General features: G+C 42.4%; 2 protein-coding genes across 9 annotated transcripts in view; one reads left to right on the top strand and one right to left on the bottom strand.

Moving 5' to 3' along the window:
* MAN2A1 (mannosidase alpha class 2A member 1) overlaps positions 1 to 2,161 on the bottom strand; it is a 152,532-nt gene extending 150,371 nt beyond the window's left edge. Inside the window, exon 1 of the mRNA XM_010987526.3 lies at positions 1,878 to 2,161. Coding sequence (XP_010985828.1) covers positions 1,878 to 2,012 — 135 coding nt within the window. The 5' untranslated portion in view covers positions 2,013 to 2,161. The remainder of the gene's footprint in view (positions 1 to 1,877) is intronic.
* A 1,026-nt stretch (positions 2,162 to 3,187) lies between these two features.
* PJA2 (praja ring finger ubiquitin ligase 2) overlaps positions 3,188 to 19,486 on the top strand; it is a 266,911-nt gene continuing 250,612 nt past the window's right edge. For 7 of the 8 annotated variants that reach the window (XM_031448790.2, XM_031448789.2, XM_064482988.1 and 4 more), the window contains exons 1-2: positions 3,188 to 3,554; positions 12,414 to 12,610. The gene's annotated coding sequence lies outside the window, so the exon portion shown is untranslated. The remainder of the gene's footprint in view (positions 3,555 to 12,413; positions 12,611 to 19,486) is intronic. The other variant, XM_064483004.1, reaches the window with a different exon arrangement.

Here is a 19,486-nt window from a genome sequence, read left to right as displayed (position 1 = left end):
AATCCAGTCCTGAAAATCTCAGAAGGGTAAACTTAGGTATAAAAAGTTCCACCTTCCCAACCCTCTCTCCTTGCACACAAAACAGAATACATGCAGAGCCTTCTCTTCCAGCAACCAGTTACTCTCCGTTAAATGCTTTATGTTTTAAGCAGAACTTTAGCCCCTTGATGAGGACTAGGGTGGATATTAAAATATTGGAATTAACTTTGCCTAAGACTTCACAGTAACCGAATGAGTCACTCACTGCTTTAGAAATAGTAAAATGTCAAGGTTGCCAGAGAACCCCAGCCCCAGATGTTTGCATAAATCATTTCCAAGTGATCATCAAGCCAAAGCCAAAGGACATTACTCAAGATAACACTTTAAGTAAAATCTATCAGTTTTCAGGATTTTTTCCTGTAATGAAGAAAATTCTAAAAATGGATTTACTAGGGAGAAGAAAAAGCACAGTAAGTTAAGCCCTAAAATTATACAACATATTAAACAAGGATTAAAACTCCTCCTTTTGCTCTGGCTTCATAGGGTTTATGCCTTTTTTTTTTAACTGTTTTATCCAATCAACAAGCACTGGACAGACCCTAAACTCAAGATTTAAAGATATCTAATAGTGTTTACCTCACTATATTTTCTCTATAATACTACCTAAAAGCAAAAGCTTTTAAATTTTTTGATAAAACTATTTACAACCAGATTTTTAATACCTCTCATCTGCAACGTGTTTTGAGTGCTCTGTGTTGATGATACCATACACAAAGGAGTCTTTTTTGACTTTCATAACTTAGGTAAAATTAGTAGTCTAATTTCATGAAACTCAAGCCTTTTGTCCTAACGTATGATAAGAACAAAAGGCAAGAATATTCTCTGGCCATTTACATTGTCACACAAAAGAAAAAAAAATAATCTCCAACTTGTTACGTCCTATATTTCTCTACCCCTGAACCAACTAGTTGATAGATCAGCCTGTCAGGGCTTTGAGTTCTTCAGGTTCATTCATTACAGCGGATACTACACAATACCCCGTTTTACTAAAATTTCTGGAGTATACAGGTCATTGGCAAATAACCTGAAACTGAAATCGCACATGCGTCGCAGTATCCTCCCAAACAGAACAGACTGTCTCCTTTTGCTTATTTTTGATAACTTTAAATAGAAGACTTAAGACGTGTCGTTTTCCCAACTCGTTTGACAATCTGACCGCTGGGCTCAGGACTGAGCGCCCCACAGCTTCCGGCCTGAGTATAACATGCGCTTCCCCACTAGGCTCCCACGTCGGCTCCAAACAAACCCGATGTAATAGCTGAAGAATGACGACACTAAAATCCACCCTACAGATTCATATCTGAGAAAGACGTCTGCAACACGAAATAAACTTTTATTTCTCAAGAAATAGTGGGGTTAAACAACATCACCACCCAGATGCTAGCTCCATTTCCTTGAGTGGGTGCGCGCAGGGGGTCTGGACAGCTTAACCCTGTGCGGGCCAAGAGGCTACCTAACAGCTGTCAGCGGGCGCCCCGCCGGCAAGAGAGCGCCCCATGCCGCGCAGTTTCACTGCCAGCAGGTGATCACCTCAAAAGGCCCGAGTGCGAGCGTCGGGAACCCGGCCACTTCCCTTGAGCGCGATCCGGCTACCGCATGCTGCCTGGTACTTTGTTAACTCTGCGCGCCCGGCGGGGAGGCAGCTCCCGGATCGCTGTCACCGCGGTCCCAACGCTGCAGAGCCCGGGCTGGAAGAGGATCCAAGCCTCCTCCAGCTCGGCCTCTCCTGCCCCGGCGCAGAATCTTGAAGAGAGGGAAAGGTAGCGGAGCAGCGGGTAACTACGGGCCCCCACGCCTACCCTCTCGGAGCCCCGCGCCACTGCTTCCCTGGTGCTTACCTGGGGAAAGGAACCCTCGCGGCGCGGGTTTTTGGGGTAGTCTAAGTGACCCCGGTCCAGCATCAGGTAGAGCGAGAAAATCACTACACAGAAGATCGCGCTGCCAAACACAGTGAACTGGCGGCTTAACTTCATTTTTCCTCGATAGACTCGGAGCCAGGACACTGTCCTCACCCGGAGGAGGAGGCAGTCTGTGGACTTCTGGAAGTGGCCGCCGGAGGCTCCCTGATCCGGTACTAGTGCTCTCCGAGCCCTCGGCTGCGGATGCGGGTCCGGGCCGCGCTCCGCACCTTCTCTCCGGCGCCCTTGGCCTTCGCCCCGGCCCGCCGCCCTCCCTGTGGCCGGGCGTCCCTCCTGAGGCGGGACCCGTCTGCAGCCCGGAAGGGGCCCGCTCAAACTTGATCTCGAGCTCAGCGCCAGCACCCGGCAGGGCGCGCGGGGCCGGCAGAGAAGAGGTCGCTGTCCGGACTTCCTGCCACCGTCGCCCCCACCGAGGCGGCAGGAAAAGTTTTCTCGACGAGGGCAGGCGTGTCCTCTTCACCCAGGAGGTGCGGGCTCGGCGGCTCCGGGGCCGGCAGCGCCGACCTGGGTGCGAGGAGCCGTGGGGAAAGGAAATCAGGTCGGGAGGAGCCGGGCCCTACAACTTAGCGCCGGGACGGCGGGCCCGCCCCCACGGCACCGCCCCCGCCTCCCCCGACTGAGCCCCTTCCTGCCGCTGCCGAGGCCGGGCCGGGGTACACCCCGGGCGCGGGGACGCACGGGTCGGGCAGGAGTTTCCTCCGAGCCCTCGTCCGCCCGCCTGCCTCTCCCGCCCCCCGCCGTCCCTTCCTCTCCCCTCTTGGACCCGGACTGCGCCGGGAGGGAGCAGGGGGCGGGCGGTGGCGGCGCGCGGAGGAGGAAAAGGAGAGCGAAGGAAGGACTGTCCCCGGAGAGAAGCCCGTTCCAGCTGCAGCCGCGAGTCCCCTCCCCACCTCCAGCCTCGCAAACGCGGAGATGGCGGCGGCAGCTGCGAAAGGAAACGCCGGTTCTCCAGCGCCACTCTGCGCTCCCGCACCGCCCGCCACAAACAGAAGACAGCCGCGGCGCAGCGGCGTCTGGGTCGATAGGCTCCCGCAGACGCGGAGCCGAGCAGGCGGCTGGCCCCGCCCCCTCCCGACGCTCCGGCATGAGGGGGCGGGCTCCGGGGCGCCCAATCACAACGCGCCGCCCGCGGGGCCCGCCCCGCGTCCGCCTTCCCGGGCTTCTGCGGTGGGAAGACCTCAGAGGGCTTTTGTGACCCGCGAGGGAGTATTGCTGGAGTTGTGGCCCTGAGAGGCCTGAGGGCGCCGGCAGCCCCTGTACCGCTGAGCTTTCTCCCGGTTTCCTTTTCGCTTCCCGGGTTTCCTTTCCTTGAGGTCCAGGGCCTGGCGTGCCTTGGACGGAAACTCGGTGAGGAGAAAGGGGGCTGCGAATTCTGTTCAGACTCATCTTTTCCTCCTTTGCTGCTGGTGACTTCTGGAGAAACCTGAGGGAAAGGAGCCTGCCAAAGGACCCTCCAGACAGGTGTAGAACTCTGGCTACAAAATCTGTGAGGGGAGCCCGAGAAGTGATGCTTGTACCGGTTATTGGTTTCTTGCTGTCAACTCCAAATTCACCCTTTTTTGACTGCGCAGTGAAAATGGATCTGGGCCTTCTAAAGTAAGTTTTCCTTGGTCAGCAGAGGCTGAAGCTTTGTCAGAATAGCGTGCTAAAGAGGCGTTACAGGAGAAAAAGTGTTTTTGGTGTATTGGTAGTCAGGCTCTTGTGGTATACCTATCTGGCTTTCTCCAGTGCCAAGCTTCTATGGTGTTCAGGGACCAGCAGTTTCCTCCCACACCCTCAACTCTAGTCATTTAGTCATTAGGAGGGCCTAAAGAGAGACATTACCTTATGAATAGCTTTCCAAGCACCTTAGAGGCAAGATTTGTAGCAAATTCCAGAGGGCCGATTCCCAGCAAGTTCTGCAGGTGTGGTGCCACAATGACTTCTCTGCCATTTACTGAGCCAGGCTGTGCCCTCTCCAATTAGGTCTCTGTCTTAGCCCAGAAAAGGGTTGGGGGAGCTCTTCTTTGGGAACTCTGCCTCCTAGCCCAAGGGTTAATTATCAGGTTAGCTCCTTAGGGCTGCTATTTCTATTTTCTCTAGGATTCTTTTCTCACTAGTGAAGCTCTCATTACTTCAAAACCCTGTTACAGGAAATAATACTTTTTATTAAGCTTTTAATTTTTATTCAGCTTTACCTGTAGCTCCAAGAGATACACCTGCAACGATGGGAATAGGATTTTGGTTTGATTGGACCTCTGTGCTGGAGCTTAGTATTGAGCTCATTGACAATAAAATGCTAGTAATTAATTAGGGCATCACAGTCATCTGTGGCTGATGTGATGAAGTACCAAGTGCCTTGAAGTCCCCAAATGGCAGCTACACTAGACTGTTATGGCTATAAAGTGACTATTAGCGCTATGGTGTAAGATGGATTCTGAGTTCCTAGCTTACAGAGAAATTACAAGCATGGTTCAAAGTTATCGTATGAGACCCCAGGAGCTTTCATATGATTCTAAAAAAAAAAAACAAAAACCCAAAACAAAAAGCAAACAACTCTTACTGATTGTAGCAACAAAATGATATTGCTGAAGATGAAACACAAAATTTTAATTTTTAGGTTACTGAATTACAGCTACTGTTGAATTCACAGATGTGTTAAGTATCTCTTGTCAAAGTTAGGATGTTGTTAAATAATAGGTCCCAAAACTTGGAGTGGGTTAGACCCAGATGAAACTGAAAAACTTGTGCCCCAAAGTCACTTCCACCCTTACTAGTGGAAGTAAGTTGCCCTTGAGTTTCTGAGGCTTCCTTTGCTTGAAAATTCATCTGGGGCTGATGTCCTGAGAGGAAATTTACATACTCCTTAAAACCGACTGTACTCACCCTCTACTGCTGGTATTCCTACAACTAGAATCAGATTTCAGCATGTTCCTGGGGGATAAGTGCACATTATGATGGAGGAAGAAGTACCCTACCAAAATAACTGTAAGACTTTGCTAATATATAGGCAGAAACCTGGAGAACATGTGTGGGAGTGGATTCTATGGGTGTTAGACGATGGAGGATGGAATATAATACTATATTGAGCCAAATTTATTGTTAAGGTGTTAATCATATGTGTTAGCTCATGCAGCTAGAGGTGGTTCTCATAGCTTACTTGATTGATTGATAGAAATTTAGACTCAATAGTTGCCTAGAGTTTGTGAGGTTGAAATGCCAGAGCTTCCCTGATGTGATGTGAAACAGAGAATTCTAAAGTTTAGGGAAATATTATACTGAACTTATTACATGTAACATGCATACCCATCCCCCAAATATATTCCGGGGAAAGTCCCAGAAGATACTCCCTTCACTGAAGATTTGAGAAATATGTTAGTGAGAGAAAGAGATGCATCTTTGAAAATTTCTGTGGATGTTGCCCTCTATAGGCCATGCATGACTATAGGGTGTCATACTATTGAGGTGGACTCACTGATATTAATGGGGATGACAGGATCCCAGAACAGCAGAGGCCAAGCAATGCTTAACCACCGAAGATAATGTGGGTACATTTGCCTTATTAAAGGGCAGCAAGTGTATACAGGCAACAAGACTGCCTTGGCCTACAGAGATGCCCTAGGAACAAATAGATAGGCAACCTAATAGAGTACTGCTTGATATTTATCACAGGAAAAGCTCTAAATCAGGTAGCTAAAATCTGACCTGAGTCACCACTGTGGACTCAAACTCAGTTTTTAGACCTATATCAATTCATAGGCCCAGAACCCCTTGACTGAAGGAGAGTCTGTGTCCTCTTAAGGAACAACCTTGTATGTAAATGTTTTCTCAAGCCTGTCTCAAAGAAATGTGTGGTGTAGATGGCAGGGATCTTGGAGATAGGCTATTATGTATACTTTAAGCTATAGGCAACATCCCTTTAATGATTAATTTGTGGCAGAAGCAATAGAATACAAAGGTTAAAGTAAAAGAAACAGTTCCAATATGAAGTCAGATTTGTTTTTCCCTGTTAATGGTGTCACCATAAAAGACTTACAAAAAGCAACAGTGCTGATACCTACCACATTCACATTTAACTCACCAGTTCGGCTAGTGCAGAAGTAGATCCTGAAAAATGAGTATGGACTATTATAAAATTAATCAGGAGTAATTCTAATTGTGGCTGCTGTCCCCAGCTGCAGTATTTTTACTGAAACAAATCAACACAGCACCTGGCACTTGGTGTACAGCTACTGACGTGGCTAATGGTGTCTTCTTTATACTTATTTATAAAACCACCAGAAGCAGCTGGCTTTTACCTAACTGGGCCAACAGTATGTTACTGAGTCCATGCTCATACTGCTCACCTCATGACTGGTCAATAAATCAAGAGATGAGTTGTTCAGGCAAGGAATAGTGATTTTATTTGGAAAACCAGCAGACTGGGAAAATGGACTAGTGTCCCAAAGAATCATCTTTCCCAAATTAGAATTCTGGCTTCTTTTATACTAAAAGAGGAGGGGGAGTAGTTGGTTGTTGCAAACATCTTGGTGTTGGATTCCTTTGTTCTTGCAGCTGCTCACATAGGTCAGTCCCCGATGTTCCTGTAACCCTCCAATAAGGCAAATGTTACTCTCTGTTCTGCAAGTTTTTATCTCTGTATGAATGGAAAAGCATTATACCTTTAAAGGTCAGAACCTTGAGAATGGGCTATCCTGTATATTTCATCCTATAGGCAACATTCTTAACTTATAGCAAAAGCAGTAGAATAATCAAAGGTTAAAGAAAAAGAAATATCCAATATGGAGTCAGATTTGTTCTTCCCTGTTACAAATATACCTCCACAGTATTGCCTCAGAGACACATCAGTTCTCCTTAATACAGCCTACAGAAATGGTGATCGTCCTGACAGTCCACAAAACATCACACTGGTTCATTTTGGTTGTTCATAATGACAACAGTATGCTGATTGGATCTGATGAGCAGGAAGTAGCAAATATTTTTACACACCTTAAGAAGATTATTTGAACTAAAAGGCATCAGCTAATAATCAGGAGTGTGAGATGACAACTCTTAAAGTGGTCCTGGCAAGGCCCACACCTCAGGGGTGGGATAAGTTCAAGGATAGTACCAGCTATACAAGGAAAAAGCCCCTGAGAGAGAAATCCAAGCAAATGGTGTGAGTTAGACATTATAGAATTGGAAAAAATAGTGAAGTGATTGCTGCAGAGACTGGTCATACCAATTATGTGGCTCTGGAAGGGAAGCAATGACACAGCTGGTAGAAAAGGAACACCCTACACCTCAGGAAGTCAGGACTGGGTGAAGACCCATTAACCTTTCTTGGCTCTTACCTGCAGGATACAGGGCCTGGCATCTCAGAGTGCTTTGCTCATTGAATACCCATTCTTAACCTAGATCCTGGGTCCTTAGATCTTAAACCAAGGACTGTTGACCTTTCAGATGGATGACTTCCAGCAGTGACGACAGAACAAGATTAATTTTCTGGACATTAATATGGTTCCCCCTAGCCTGGTATTACTGTCAGTCTCATGCATTCTCTATTTACCAGCTAAGAAAAAAACAAAATTCTCTTGTGTGCTTTCCCCAGACCATAGCTACTACTCTGAATTTGACTGATGGCTGCATCTGTCACTCCCACCTGACCCTACTACTAAAGGCTTAACAAATGTTCTTCCGGACACTGAAAAATCAAACGTTGACCCCCATGTCAGCAAAATGCTATTGCTGAAGTCACTACAAACCTATTAGCAGAATCCAGTTTACCTGGAGCAGTGTGTATTGTGAGGGCTAGGCTGATTGGCTATGCTAGCCAGATAGTTCTCAGAAGCACTCCAAGCCTGTTTTGCAGCAATAATTTAGCTGTAACCAAGGAGTTTATATATCACAAGGAACACAAAGTTGACTCACCCCAATAAATGATACTTATCACTCTTAATACAGTTAATGCCTCCAGTAGGGTACTGCTTGTGTGGACATCAGGCCTATACTTGCCTGACAAAAACCAGTCTAAAGTCTTTAATGCTGGTGGTTATAGACAATCACATTGCTCCAGAACTCCTGCTGGCCAGTCAAGGTAAAAGACATTCAAATGGCGACACCTGTTGCTGCACTTGGCTTACTGAATCAGGGAAGGTGGGACAGTCTATCTCCTACCTTAGAGAGAAAGCAGTGTGGCTCTCTTAGATCTATCTCAGAGGCACCTGAGATGTGCCTAGCTGGCTTGGCTCTGGTTGGGGAGCCTGTTTGCAATTTATCCTTCAGATAGGTCAGATCATCCTGCTAGGGGTCAGTGTTGGGGTCAGTCTCATCTGAGGTAGCCTAAGGCAAATGGAAAATGTTTGGTCCAAGCACCTGCAATTTATCAGTACAGTTAAGTAGGTAATCTAATGGGGACCTAAACTCCTGAAAATAATTCTTTCTTGGGTATGTAAAAGGTTAGGGGTAGAGTTACTGAGAGACAGTTCTGCCTCCTCATAACCTTACATGGCTTTACACTGGCCAGACAGACAAGTCTGACCAGAGTCTTAGTGGAATGCCCAGCAATTCCTCCTCTACCAGGGGAAGATAAGCTTCTTGTGAAGAGCTGCCAAGAGGCTGCCATGAAACCATTTCTCATCCAACTCCCTAATTTCAGCTAAGCACAGGACTTTAACCCCACCTTCCTCCAGATACAGCTGCAAACTTCTATGTATGTCTAGAAACTGCCCGGCTGTAGTTTAGATGGCTTCTCAGTAACGGATCAACCATCACTACTGTCTTTGTCATTGGGTCCCTCCAGTTCATTGTCATCCAGGGGGACTAGAGATGTGGGGAGGTGACACCCTGCTGGTATTTTTTTTTTTTTTTTGCTATGCAAGTAAAAAATCATCTGAATCCAGATAAGCCTGTGGTCATCTTTCTGGCTGAATCTCTCAGTGTGGCATGCCAACCTAGCAGCTTCAGTTGTGATCCTTGTGAATCTTTAGCCACCACACTGCTGCTTAGGAGCTGCTCAGCCACTTATTACTTAGAAGGGCAGGAATTTCAGTCTGAAGGATGAATAAAGCTGCTATAATTCACAGGGATATACTCATGTGAAAAAGTAGGGGTGAGCAGAAGCAAGACTTTGACATTTGGGGGCAACCAAAGGCTATAGGGATGAAGCAAGCGGAGAGAGATTGAAGACACAGGAAAAAGAGTTAAGTAGAAGATCAAGGTGGTAGAGAAGAAGATGGAGCGTTAGAGGTCAGTAGCTCTGGTGGAGAGAATCACTCTGGAAAGGAAGATGCCCCACTCCCACCCTGGGACCAAAGAAGCCTCCTCCATGTCCTTTTCTATCATGGTGGTCCTGTTATCTTCCGGTCTGTCTCTTACAAGGTCTCCTGCCTATCTTGCCCTAATGTCACCACTTTCCCATATTTGTGAAATTTAAAAAATTTCAATGACATATTCTTGCCTAGAATCTATCAGTAGTTTCTCAGCACCTTCAGGTTTGATTCTAATCACATTAGTGTGGACCCCAAGTTCCTTCAAGCTGTGACCTCTGCCTTTCTTTTTCTTAATTTTTAAATTTTAATACAATTTTTAAAGGTTACTTTCCATTTATAGTTATTCCAAAAATTGGCTAATTCCCTTATTTCACAATATACCCTTGAGCCTATCTGATCCCACTCCCCCACCAGTATGTTGCCCCTTCCCCCCCACTACTAGTAAGTATTAGTTTGTTCTCTATATCTGAATCTGCTTCTTTGTTTTATTCACTAGTTTGTTGTATTTTTTAGATTCCACATATAAATTATACCATATGGTATTTGTCTTTCTCTTTCTGACATATTTCACTTAGCATAATGCCTTCCAGGTCCATCCGTGTTGGTGCAGGTGACAAAATTTCATTCATTTTTATGGCTGAGTAGTATTCTATTCTATATATATATCTCACATCTTCTTTATCCATTTATCTGTTGATAGACATTTAGGTTGCTTCCATGTTGGCAATTGTAAATAGTGATGCTATGAACATTGGGATGCATGTATCTTTTTGAATTTGTGGTTTTGATTTTCTGGGGTGATGTACACCCAGGAGTCTGGCTGCTGCCTTTCTATCCAGCCTTATCTCCTATTGTGCTTTCACATACAGCCTTCACTCTGGTTATGCTGACCCACTTCCCTTCTCTCTAATGGGCCAAGCAAACAGGGCTACTATGTATGGTTGTGCAGACAGCACATTGAACATCTCCAAGAAGTGCCATACATATTGCTGATATTGTCAGTTTGTATAGTTAAACTGTTTTCTGGAAGATGGCAGTAGAATGTCTTATTCTAATAAAATCAATATAAAAGGAAAATTTTGTGACAGACAGAAGTAAATTACTACCTTGAAGAAAGAGCCAATTTTATAAAAACTTGAACAAAGATACACCTCAAATCCATGGTATAATTCTTTATGTTTGGAATGTCCTTCAGCTCCCTTGTCCTCCAGCAAATTCCTCCTTCCACACAGGGAAACTCAAACACTATCTCTCTATCTTTATCTCTTCAAATATTACCTGGTGTTTTTTATAGCTACTTATCTCATGGTCTGGAAGTATTTATGTCCTTTTCCCTCTTCTGAGTTGTCTAGGGTTGGGTTTTTCATATTCATCTTTATTCATTTCATCCTGAATGGGCACATGAGGTGTTCTGGATCAGAGGCAGATTTCTTATTATCCCACAGTAGGAACTGCATGCTCCCTCTCCCAGCTTGCCCCAGGCCTTACCCCTGGGACCAAGTGATGAAAGCCAATGGAAGTTTTCTTACATGAGTGGCCAGATACTCTGTAGACAAGGGACAAGGGAAAAGGATTCTTCTCTCCTTATAAAGGTAAAAGAGGCAGCTGCCCTCCACCTCTCCTGAAAGTGTCTCCTTATGCCAGATGTCTTCAAGCTCCAGGGCCTCATTTCTATTTGAAATTTAAATCACTAGAAAGATAGCACTCCAGTCTCCCCAGGACCTTCAGAACTAACCTAGGTACCTTCCCTAGGATATAAATTTTTGCTTTGGGGAAGATAAAAGAGTTTTTATTAACCCTTTGGATCATAGCAATTAGCTCTGTCATTAGGGAAACAGGTAGCTACAGATCTAATCCTTGCGGTAGGAGAAAATGTTTCTAGGAAAACTGAAAGCAAACATTCTCTATAGTGCACACATTACTGTGGCTTAGGAGGCTACAGACTCTTACAGGAACACACACACACACACACACACACACACACACACACACACACACACACACACACAAAACATGGAAGTTATATTTTCCCATTTCTAGAAGCCTACATGAGGGAGGGTCCCATGCCATAAAGATTTCTTCTGATTCCTTCTCCAGGACACACAGTTTTTGTGATTTGGAGAAAGTTGTATAACATCTCCAAAACTCCATTTTCTAACATTACCACATTTGGATAATAATAGCTGTGCTTCAGCATTTGCTGTAGGATTACAAAAGATAACAAATGGCATATTAGGAGAGCATTACCCAGATGCCTTCCATTTTCTCTGGGAAAGGGGAAGATGGGTTCCGTGAAGGGGTGAGTAGGGTAGAGAACATTTGAAATAGCCACTGTGGAAAGTAGGAAGTCCACATAGATAATGGGACAGCAGTGATTTGTTATAGAGCAAGTCTGCAATTTTCTCCCCCTGGCTTGAGAGCCCAAGGAAAGTGGACTCAGGATGATCCATGAAGGGCCTTTCCTACCAGGATCCTAGAGCAATGGCCATACAAGGAGTGCTCAGGACTGAGAGCATATACTCTGCCCTTCCCCTCTCCCACTTAAATATGTTTTTTGCAGTGGAGATTTGTTAAAATGAGCTCTCAATGTTATCTTAAATAGGAAAAGAGCCTCGGGTGAGGTTTCTAGAAGGTGTGAGGTCCGGAGTTGAGAGGCTGTATATCCATGCAAAAACCTCAGGTTATATTTGGTAATAACAGGGAAAATTTCTGTCTTCCCCTGTCAACTTTTACTCTAATATGTCTGAGGTCTTCAGATGCCTAATACATCATATTTGGGGTGAAAGGTTGGAAGAGGGTAGAGAAAAAGTTCTAAGAACTTTAGAAAATTTTGTAATTATGTTTGCATAAAACTATAAAGAATGGAGAATTCAGTTATTTTCTCCCCTCCACCTGTTGAGAAGAGCAATCTGCCAACATATTATTTCTACACATTATTTCTGGGTATGCCAAGGATATAGAGCCCAAACTACCCTTTACTTGGGTCATTTCTCAGGGTTGCATTTGAAGCAAGCAACCAAGTAATATCTTCTCCCAAACAAAGAGCAGGCTCACTTACCAAACAGTATAAAAGCAGTAAATTCCGAGTTTAATATTCCTTGGCTGTGACAGAAAACTACTGTCTATGTGGACCCTTCCCCTCGGACCCCGTGGGGTTTGAGAGGTCATGGGAAACTAGTGCCAACATTGTGCCAATGCTTTGACATGCTCCTTTGTCTCTCTCTAGTCCAGGCATCTTGTGTTTTCTGCTGGCGTCTATGAAATGGTAACAGGCCCCAGACTCTTCACAGATCCTGAAACTACTCACCTACCTAAGAGAATCTGGACATTATTGACATAATCTCCACCTCCCTGTGCCTCTCCTCCCATGGAAGGAAGCTGAGAGAGTGCGTGAGCCAGCCAACATAATAAACTTCTGGCAAGGTAAGGGAAAGAGAGCTAAAGGAGGAATGCCTCTTTTTCATTGTCCTTCTCATTTGAACTTATTTATTGACTTATTTTGTGACTATCTCTCTCAATAGAATGCAAGCTCCTTTGATTTACCACTGTGTCTTAATGAGTAAAGGAGTGTCTAGCAATGTTGAGGCTTAATAAATACTTGTTGGATTAATTAACAGATTATCTGAGCCCTGAGCCACAAGTTAAGGTGAATTGGTAGTACTCATAATAGAAGTCTGTTTGCTCTTGAGCTGCAATTAAAGCTATTCCTCTCTTCTTTGTGAATCAGATCTTTGTGTGCCAAATCTTTATGTTCCTATACATTTTTTTAAGTTTTTTAAAGAGAATTTCCTCCCATATTACTTTACCATTCACCTCAGTTACTAAAGGATATCCAACAAGGGGACAGAAAGGAATGAACTGTATGGTGAGTGACCATTCAATGCTGGGTACTTTACGTGTGTTGCTTCATTTAATTCTCACAACTCTGTAAGATTAGTATATTGATATCTATTTCATATATATATATATATGTATGTGTATGTATATGTGTATGTACACATACATATATATATATACCTAAGTTCCCTTTATATATACATATAGATATATACATATATATGAATTTTTAAAAATATATAAGGGAACTTAGATACAGAGAGGTTAAATAAGTTGCTTTAGGATACATATATGCTATAGCTTATTTTTTCTGGTTTCAAAACCCCTTCTGTGTTTACTGTATCATTTTATAGAGTTACAATACTTTGTACCTTGTGTTACAGTAAATAGATTTTCTGAAGTAACATCTAGGATGTGTATTGGTCAAGGTTCAGTGTAAATAAATAGAAACAGTTCTAAGTATTTTAAGTAGGACTGGAGAAATGAGTTAACAGACTAGGCCTAAGAATGAATGATTCTAGCACAATACAGAGTTGACCTATCAGTGGAGCTGAGGATGACTGGAACACTGTGTTCAATGACACAACCCTATGATAGAAGGTGGAGTCAAAAAGCTACTGCTCTCACTACTGCCACAACTGCCTATTGGCTTCCAAGAGGTTAAATAGTGAACCGTGGAACATTGCTCCAGAACACTTTCCTATGACCTTAATTATAAAGAAATACAATCAGAAGTGGTCATGAGGATGCTTTCAACTTCTCTATGTTTTCTAAATCTTGCACGAGTATATCTAATTGACAGACGTCATTCATATCCATAGCCTTAGGTGCAAAGAACTTTAGGAAATGTTTTAGCTTCCAGTCTCTGCATTATGAAAGCTACCATAATAAGAATGTAGAATGGACGTTTGAGTGACCCAACCTGCGGTACTTAACCCAGGCAGTATTTGGAGAAATACAAATACTTACACAGAGATAATAGGTTCAAATGTTTAAAACTGACTCTCTCCAGGAAAATCTCTACTACATGATTATTTATTTGAACTCCAGAGTCCTTACAGTCAACTCTTAATGGCTATGATTTATCCTGGGGAAAATATTCTCTATGTATGTTAAGGCCAATATGATATTTAAATGTACATATATCAGAGACAGGAAATTATTTGTGATGTGGAATCATCATTTTCACTTTTCTAAGCCTGTTGTTTGCTGACACTGTTATTGGCATGATTTTTTAGAAGAGGAGGCTTACTTCCAGCAAGCCCCAGGCCTTTCTCTGGATTCTCTTTGGCTCTGACTTCTCATATGCCAACACAGTACTCAACTAGGAAGGGCTTAACAATTTAGTACTTTAAAACTCCAAAGACACTTACTTAGCACATCCAAACATTTTACACGGAGGCCCCAGAGAGGCAAAAAGATTTGCGCAAGATCTCATGGAGACTAGACTAGAAGCCAAGTTCTCTGGCTCACTGTCCAAAGCTTTTTTTTTGTTTTGTTTTTTTAATCACAACATAACCAAGCCTTAGACTCTATGCTTCCTAAGTTCAGTGATATTGTATGTGTGTGCGTGTGTGTGTGTGTGTGTGTGTGTGTGTGTGTGTGTGTGATTCCATTTATATCAAGTTCACTAACAGGCAAAACTAAGCTATATTTTTAGGGAAGCGTACTTACATGTTAAAGTGTGAAACAGAACAAGGGAGTATTAACTGTCTAAGTCTGGTTAGTGGTAGAGGTGGGGAGTTACTAGGAAAAGGCAAGTGGAAATGTCTGGAATGATGGTAGTATTCAGGATACTTAGTTTTGTAGAACTCAAGCTTTTTTTTTTTAACCCACTGTAATATATTTGACATTTTTGTCTTTAATAACACTTAGTTTTAGTACTTACTGTATAATTGAGACAGACTAAGTGCTTTCCATGGATTTTTTTAATTTAATGCTCATAGGAACACTCTAATAGAGGCACTATTATTATCCGCATTTTATAGATAGGGAAACCGAGGCACAGCCTTTACTAGCCAGACCAAATCCACACAGTTAGGTAGCTGTATTTGATTCATCTGGCTCCAGTGTCTTTTGCTTAACTATTCTGCTAATGCTAGCCACCAGGAATTTGGTGGGTGAGTAAATTTTGGACACTTTTTATTATTATTATTTTACAGTCATAGAAGTTATAGTTATGAAAACCATATTAATAAAAGAAAAATCTGGATGAAAAATTATACACAGACCCAGAACTGTGATTACATCTATGATAAAAATGTAAATGCACCTGGATAAAAGACCAGAATACAAAACACTGTTAGAATAAATGCTGGAGAGGGTGTGGAGAAAAGGGACTACTGTTGTTGGGAATGCAGTTTGGTGCAGCTATTGTGGAAAACAATATGAAGATTCATCAAAAAACTAAAAATGGATTTACCATATGATCCAGAAATCCCACTCCTGGGCACATATCCAGGGATCCTTAATTCAAGAAGACACCTGCACCCAAATGTTCATAGCAGCACTATTTACAATAGCCAAGACATGGAAACAACTTAAATGTCCATCGACAGATGACTGGATAAAGAAGTTGTGGTATATTTATACAATGGAATACTACTCAGCCATAAAAAATAATAAATGATGCCATTTGCAGCAGCATGGATGGCCCTGGAGAATGTAATTCTAAGTGAAGTAAGCCAGAAAGAGAAAGAAAAATACCATATAATTTCACTCATATGTGGAATCTTAAAAAAAAGACAATGAACTTATATATAAAATAGAAACAGACTCACAGACATAGAAAACAAACTTATGGTTACAGGAGGAAAGGGGGTGGGAAGGGATAAATTAGGAGTTTGAGATTTGCAGATACTGACAGATATATACAAAATAGATAAACAAGTTTATACTGTATAGCACAGGGAGCTCTATTCGATATCTTGTAGCATACAGTGAAAAAGAATATTAAAATAAGTATATGTATATGCACATATGACTGAAACATTGTGCTTGTGCTGTACACCAGAAATTGACACAACATTGTAAACTGACTATACTTCAATAAAAAAATCCTATTTAAAAAAATAAAAAATAGATAAAACACTGTTAGATTGATGAAAATATAGGTGCTTTTTTCCCTCTCTTCTCTGTTTTCCAAATTTATTTTAAAGTGGTTATATTAAATTTATAATGGAGAAGTGTGCTCTAAAATAAACTTCCCATTTACCTGAAACATAAAATTTCATTTCCATACTCTTCTGCAGCTTTGTATAATCTTTTAGCAGCCTCTTCTGTTCAATGAGTAACTTCATTACTAAATTGATGGCACCAGATCATTCTAGCTATGCAAATCACAGATCCACAGCCAGCTGAGGAAAAGACAGATAAAAGATTACATTAAAAATTAAAGCAATGTGTGGAGATCTGGATAATGTGCTTATAATTATTTTGACATATTTAATATTTATGCAATTACAAAGCCAGTCACAATAAATCTTAAATCTTAAGTCATACTCCTTTTGCCCTTTGATATTTTTGACCTTGAACTGAGACTGCCAAATAATATACAAGAAATAGCTGTAGGAGAAGCATTTCCTTTGGTCTATAAATGATAAATGCTTTTTCTTAGAAAGTGATCTCATTTCTTCCTAGCCTTTGTTTATTTTCAACGCCTTGTATTTTTTTTACTCTGTTATATTCTGATCACCCTTGAAAAGCACTGGGCTTTCAGTCTTCCACAGTTTGGTTGTGTTGTTTTCTGGTGCTGCTACTGTGATGTGTTTTCTGCCAGAGGAAATTTACAGGCGCATTAGCCTACTTGACAGGCACAATGAGCCACAAGGCTCACCTAAGGAGAAACCACCACGTGCTGTGATGAGGTTTTCTGTCTCTCCATCTCACACCCCCTCTTACACCTTAGTACCCCACCATGATTCAGATAGAAATCCCAAGCACTTTTGCTAATCGGTATTGCTTTGGATCCTGGATTTAACTCTCTGGTTCCTGGTAACAGAATTACATTGGTTCTGCAGTTAATTCATATTTCTGCAACAATCTGACTACAACAGTTTATGGATAAAGCCCATGTCTTCACTTACAGCCAGATAGATGCCAAGTAAGGGATGGATGGGAACCTTTTTGTTCCTATGATGAGTCATTGACACAGAGGGGAGAAAACAGCACCTGAGAACTGTACAAAGGAAAAGCAATATCATTAAACTCTATGGAGGGTGTTCAGAAAAAAAGCTGAAACACTTAATTTACTTTTCTCAGTGTATCATAGAAAAATGGTCAAGAATCAATAAAATTTATTAAAAATTCAAAAACAGAAAATGAGACATGAATGAAAGGGTAAACTCTTTCCTTGGCAGATTCCAAATAAATTGGAGTATTACCCTGCGACCACTAGGGATCCAAAGGCCTGTGCATGTTCACTTTCATATAGATTATGCCATCCATCAGGGAGTAAATTTGCTAAGATATAGCAGTTTTGGTAATTCAGACCCTGACTTCATGCTAAGCTCTGTTCAATTTAAAATCTCCCAGTCCTTTTAAATAATTTCTAAATTTTGAGAATATTCCCTTTATCCTTAGTATGTTTGAATCATAAGCATGTAGCTATGTAACCTAGAGAAATTATTTAGAAGAATAGTCCAAAATCACATGTAAGTTTCTTGCTTGATTCTCTGCCAAGAAGCAGAGATATTTGCTAGGCCAATCTGTAACATTGGTTTGAGCTGCTGTATTTGTTGAATGAATAAATAAATGAATGAACCTTGCATTGTCTGGAAACCAGGAATAAGTGGCTTCCTGGTAGATTTATTCTTTAGAGAATTAACTGGGAACATTCTTAGTTTGGCCCTGTCCTAGTCAGTTCAGGCTGCTATAACAATATGGACTAGGTAGCTTTTAAACAGCAGAAATCTATTGCTTGCAGATTTGAAGGCTGGAATTCTGAGATCAGGGTGCCAGCCTGGCTGGGGGAGGGCTCTCTTCCAGGATGCCGACTTCTCACTGTGTTCTCCTGTGGCAGAAGGGGCTAGGGAGCTCTGTGGAGTCTCTTTCATAAGAGCACTAATCCCATATGAGGACTCTACCTTGTGACCTGAGCACCTCCCAAAGGCCCCACCTCCTAACACCATCATATTGGGGGGTTAGGATTTCAAAATAGAAATGGTGTTGAAAATGAAATATTCAGGCCGCTGCAGGCCCCATTCCCTTTTTTTCTCTTTCTTGGGGCCATGCTCTCCCAAAGGTTTCAGTATAGCCAGATACAGCTGTGTTCTCACCTGTGCCGTCTGTCCCTCCCCATCTTTAAGAGGAGACAAATAACAGTTTTTCGGTTCTGGCAGCCTGATGGTCCTTGGAGAGACTGACTTATTCCTCAGGCTCCCTGAGAGTGAGAGCAGACTGCAGATTCCCATCTTGAAAGTGGTTCTTCCTTAGTCTGGTTTTCTGCAGTGGCAGTGGTTCTCCTCTCTGCCTTTTGCTTCTCTGTAATGACTGCAGGGATGAGGAGACAGATATAGTTTTCCAGGTTGTCAGGATGACAAGAGGTCCTTCTAGCTAGTTCAGAACAATGGCAACAGTCACCATTAATCTTGCCCATCATCTGGAAAATACAGAAAACCTGAAAAGCAGGAATTATTTATCCTCACACAAAGAAAACCAATGTGCCAGTCTCTAGACCTTATATATAGCCCTTCTCCATCTAAATGTCTTTAGAAATAGAGTTCATTAATCTAGGGTGATTTGAGTAAGATTCTTTCTGAAACAGCAGGCCAATTTAGATAAAACCCAAGGTGTCTTTAAATTCATTTCTTGTTTGTTTTGTTTTTTAACTGGAAAGGTCAGAAAACAATGGGTAAATTTTCAAATTTCTGTCTGCATCTAAACCAGTGGGAAATTTACTCTAATTTTAACACTGAAATATTTTAACAAATAATCATCAAATGCTTACTGTATGCCAGGCAGTCACTGTTGTAGATGCTGGAAATATAGCATAATGTGTATATTGAACCTTCAGCAGGAAGACTGCATATAGACACTGAGAATTCATCAGGCTCTCTGATGACTCCATTCACGTTTTCTGTACCCATTCATCCTTTAAACTGTACTCAAGTGAGCTCTCCAAATGGTGGGTTTCACTTGCCTCCCTTTGTCCTCCCTGGAATAAGCAGAAGACATTAGATCCCAGCTCCTTCATCCCCAACCTCAGCCTGGTGGATGCATTTTCATCAGGGTGAGTATACCCAGGAGCAGAATTTTTATCATCTCCTCAAAGTCCTGAGGACTTTTTCTTTCAGTACCAAAAACTCTACTGAAAGTCAGTGCCTGGGTAGATTAACTGCCAAAAAGGACCCTGAAATGTGGAAGCATTTGCCAGTCTGATTATCTGTGCTCATAGTTATCTGGGGAGCTGCTACAAATGTATAGAGGGGGAATATTACTCATTTGGAAGCCTGGCTGTCAAAG

The sequence above is a fragment of the Camelus dromedarius genome, chromosome 3 (genome assembly GCF_036321535.1).
Source record: "Camelus dromedarius isolate mCamDro1 chromosome 3, mCamDro1.pat, whole genome shotgun sequence".
NCBI lineage: Eukaryota > Metazoa > Chordata > Mammalia > Artiodactyla > Camelidae > Camelus > Camelus dromedarius.
This window is presented reverse-complemented; position numbering and strand designations above follow the sequence as displayed.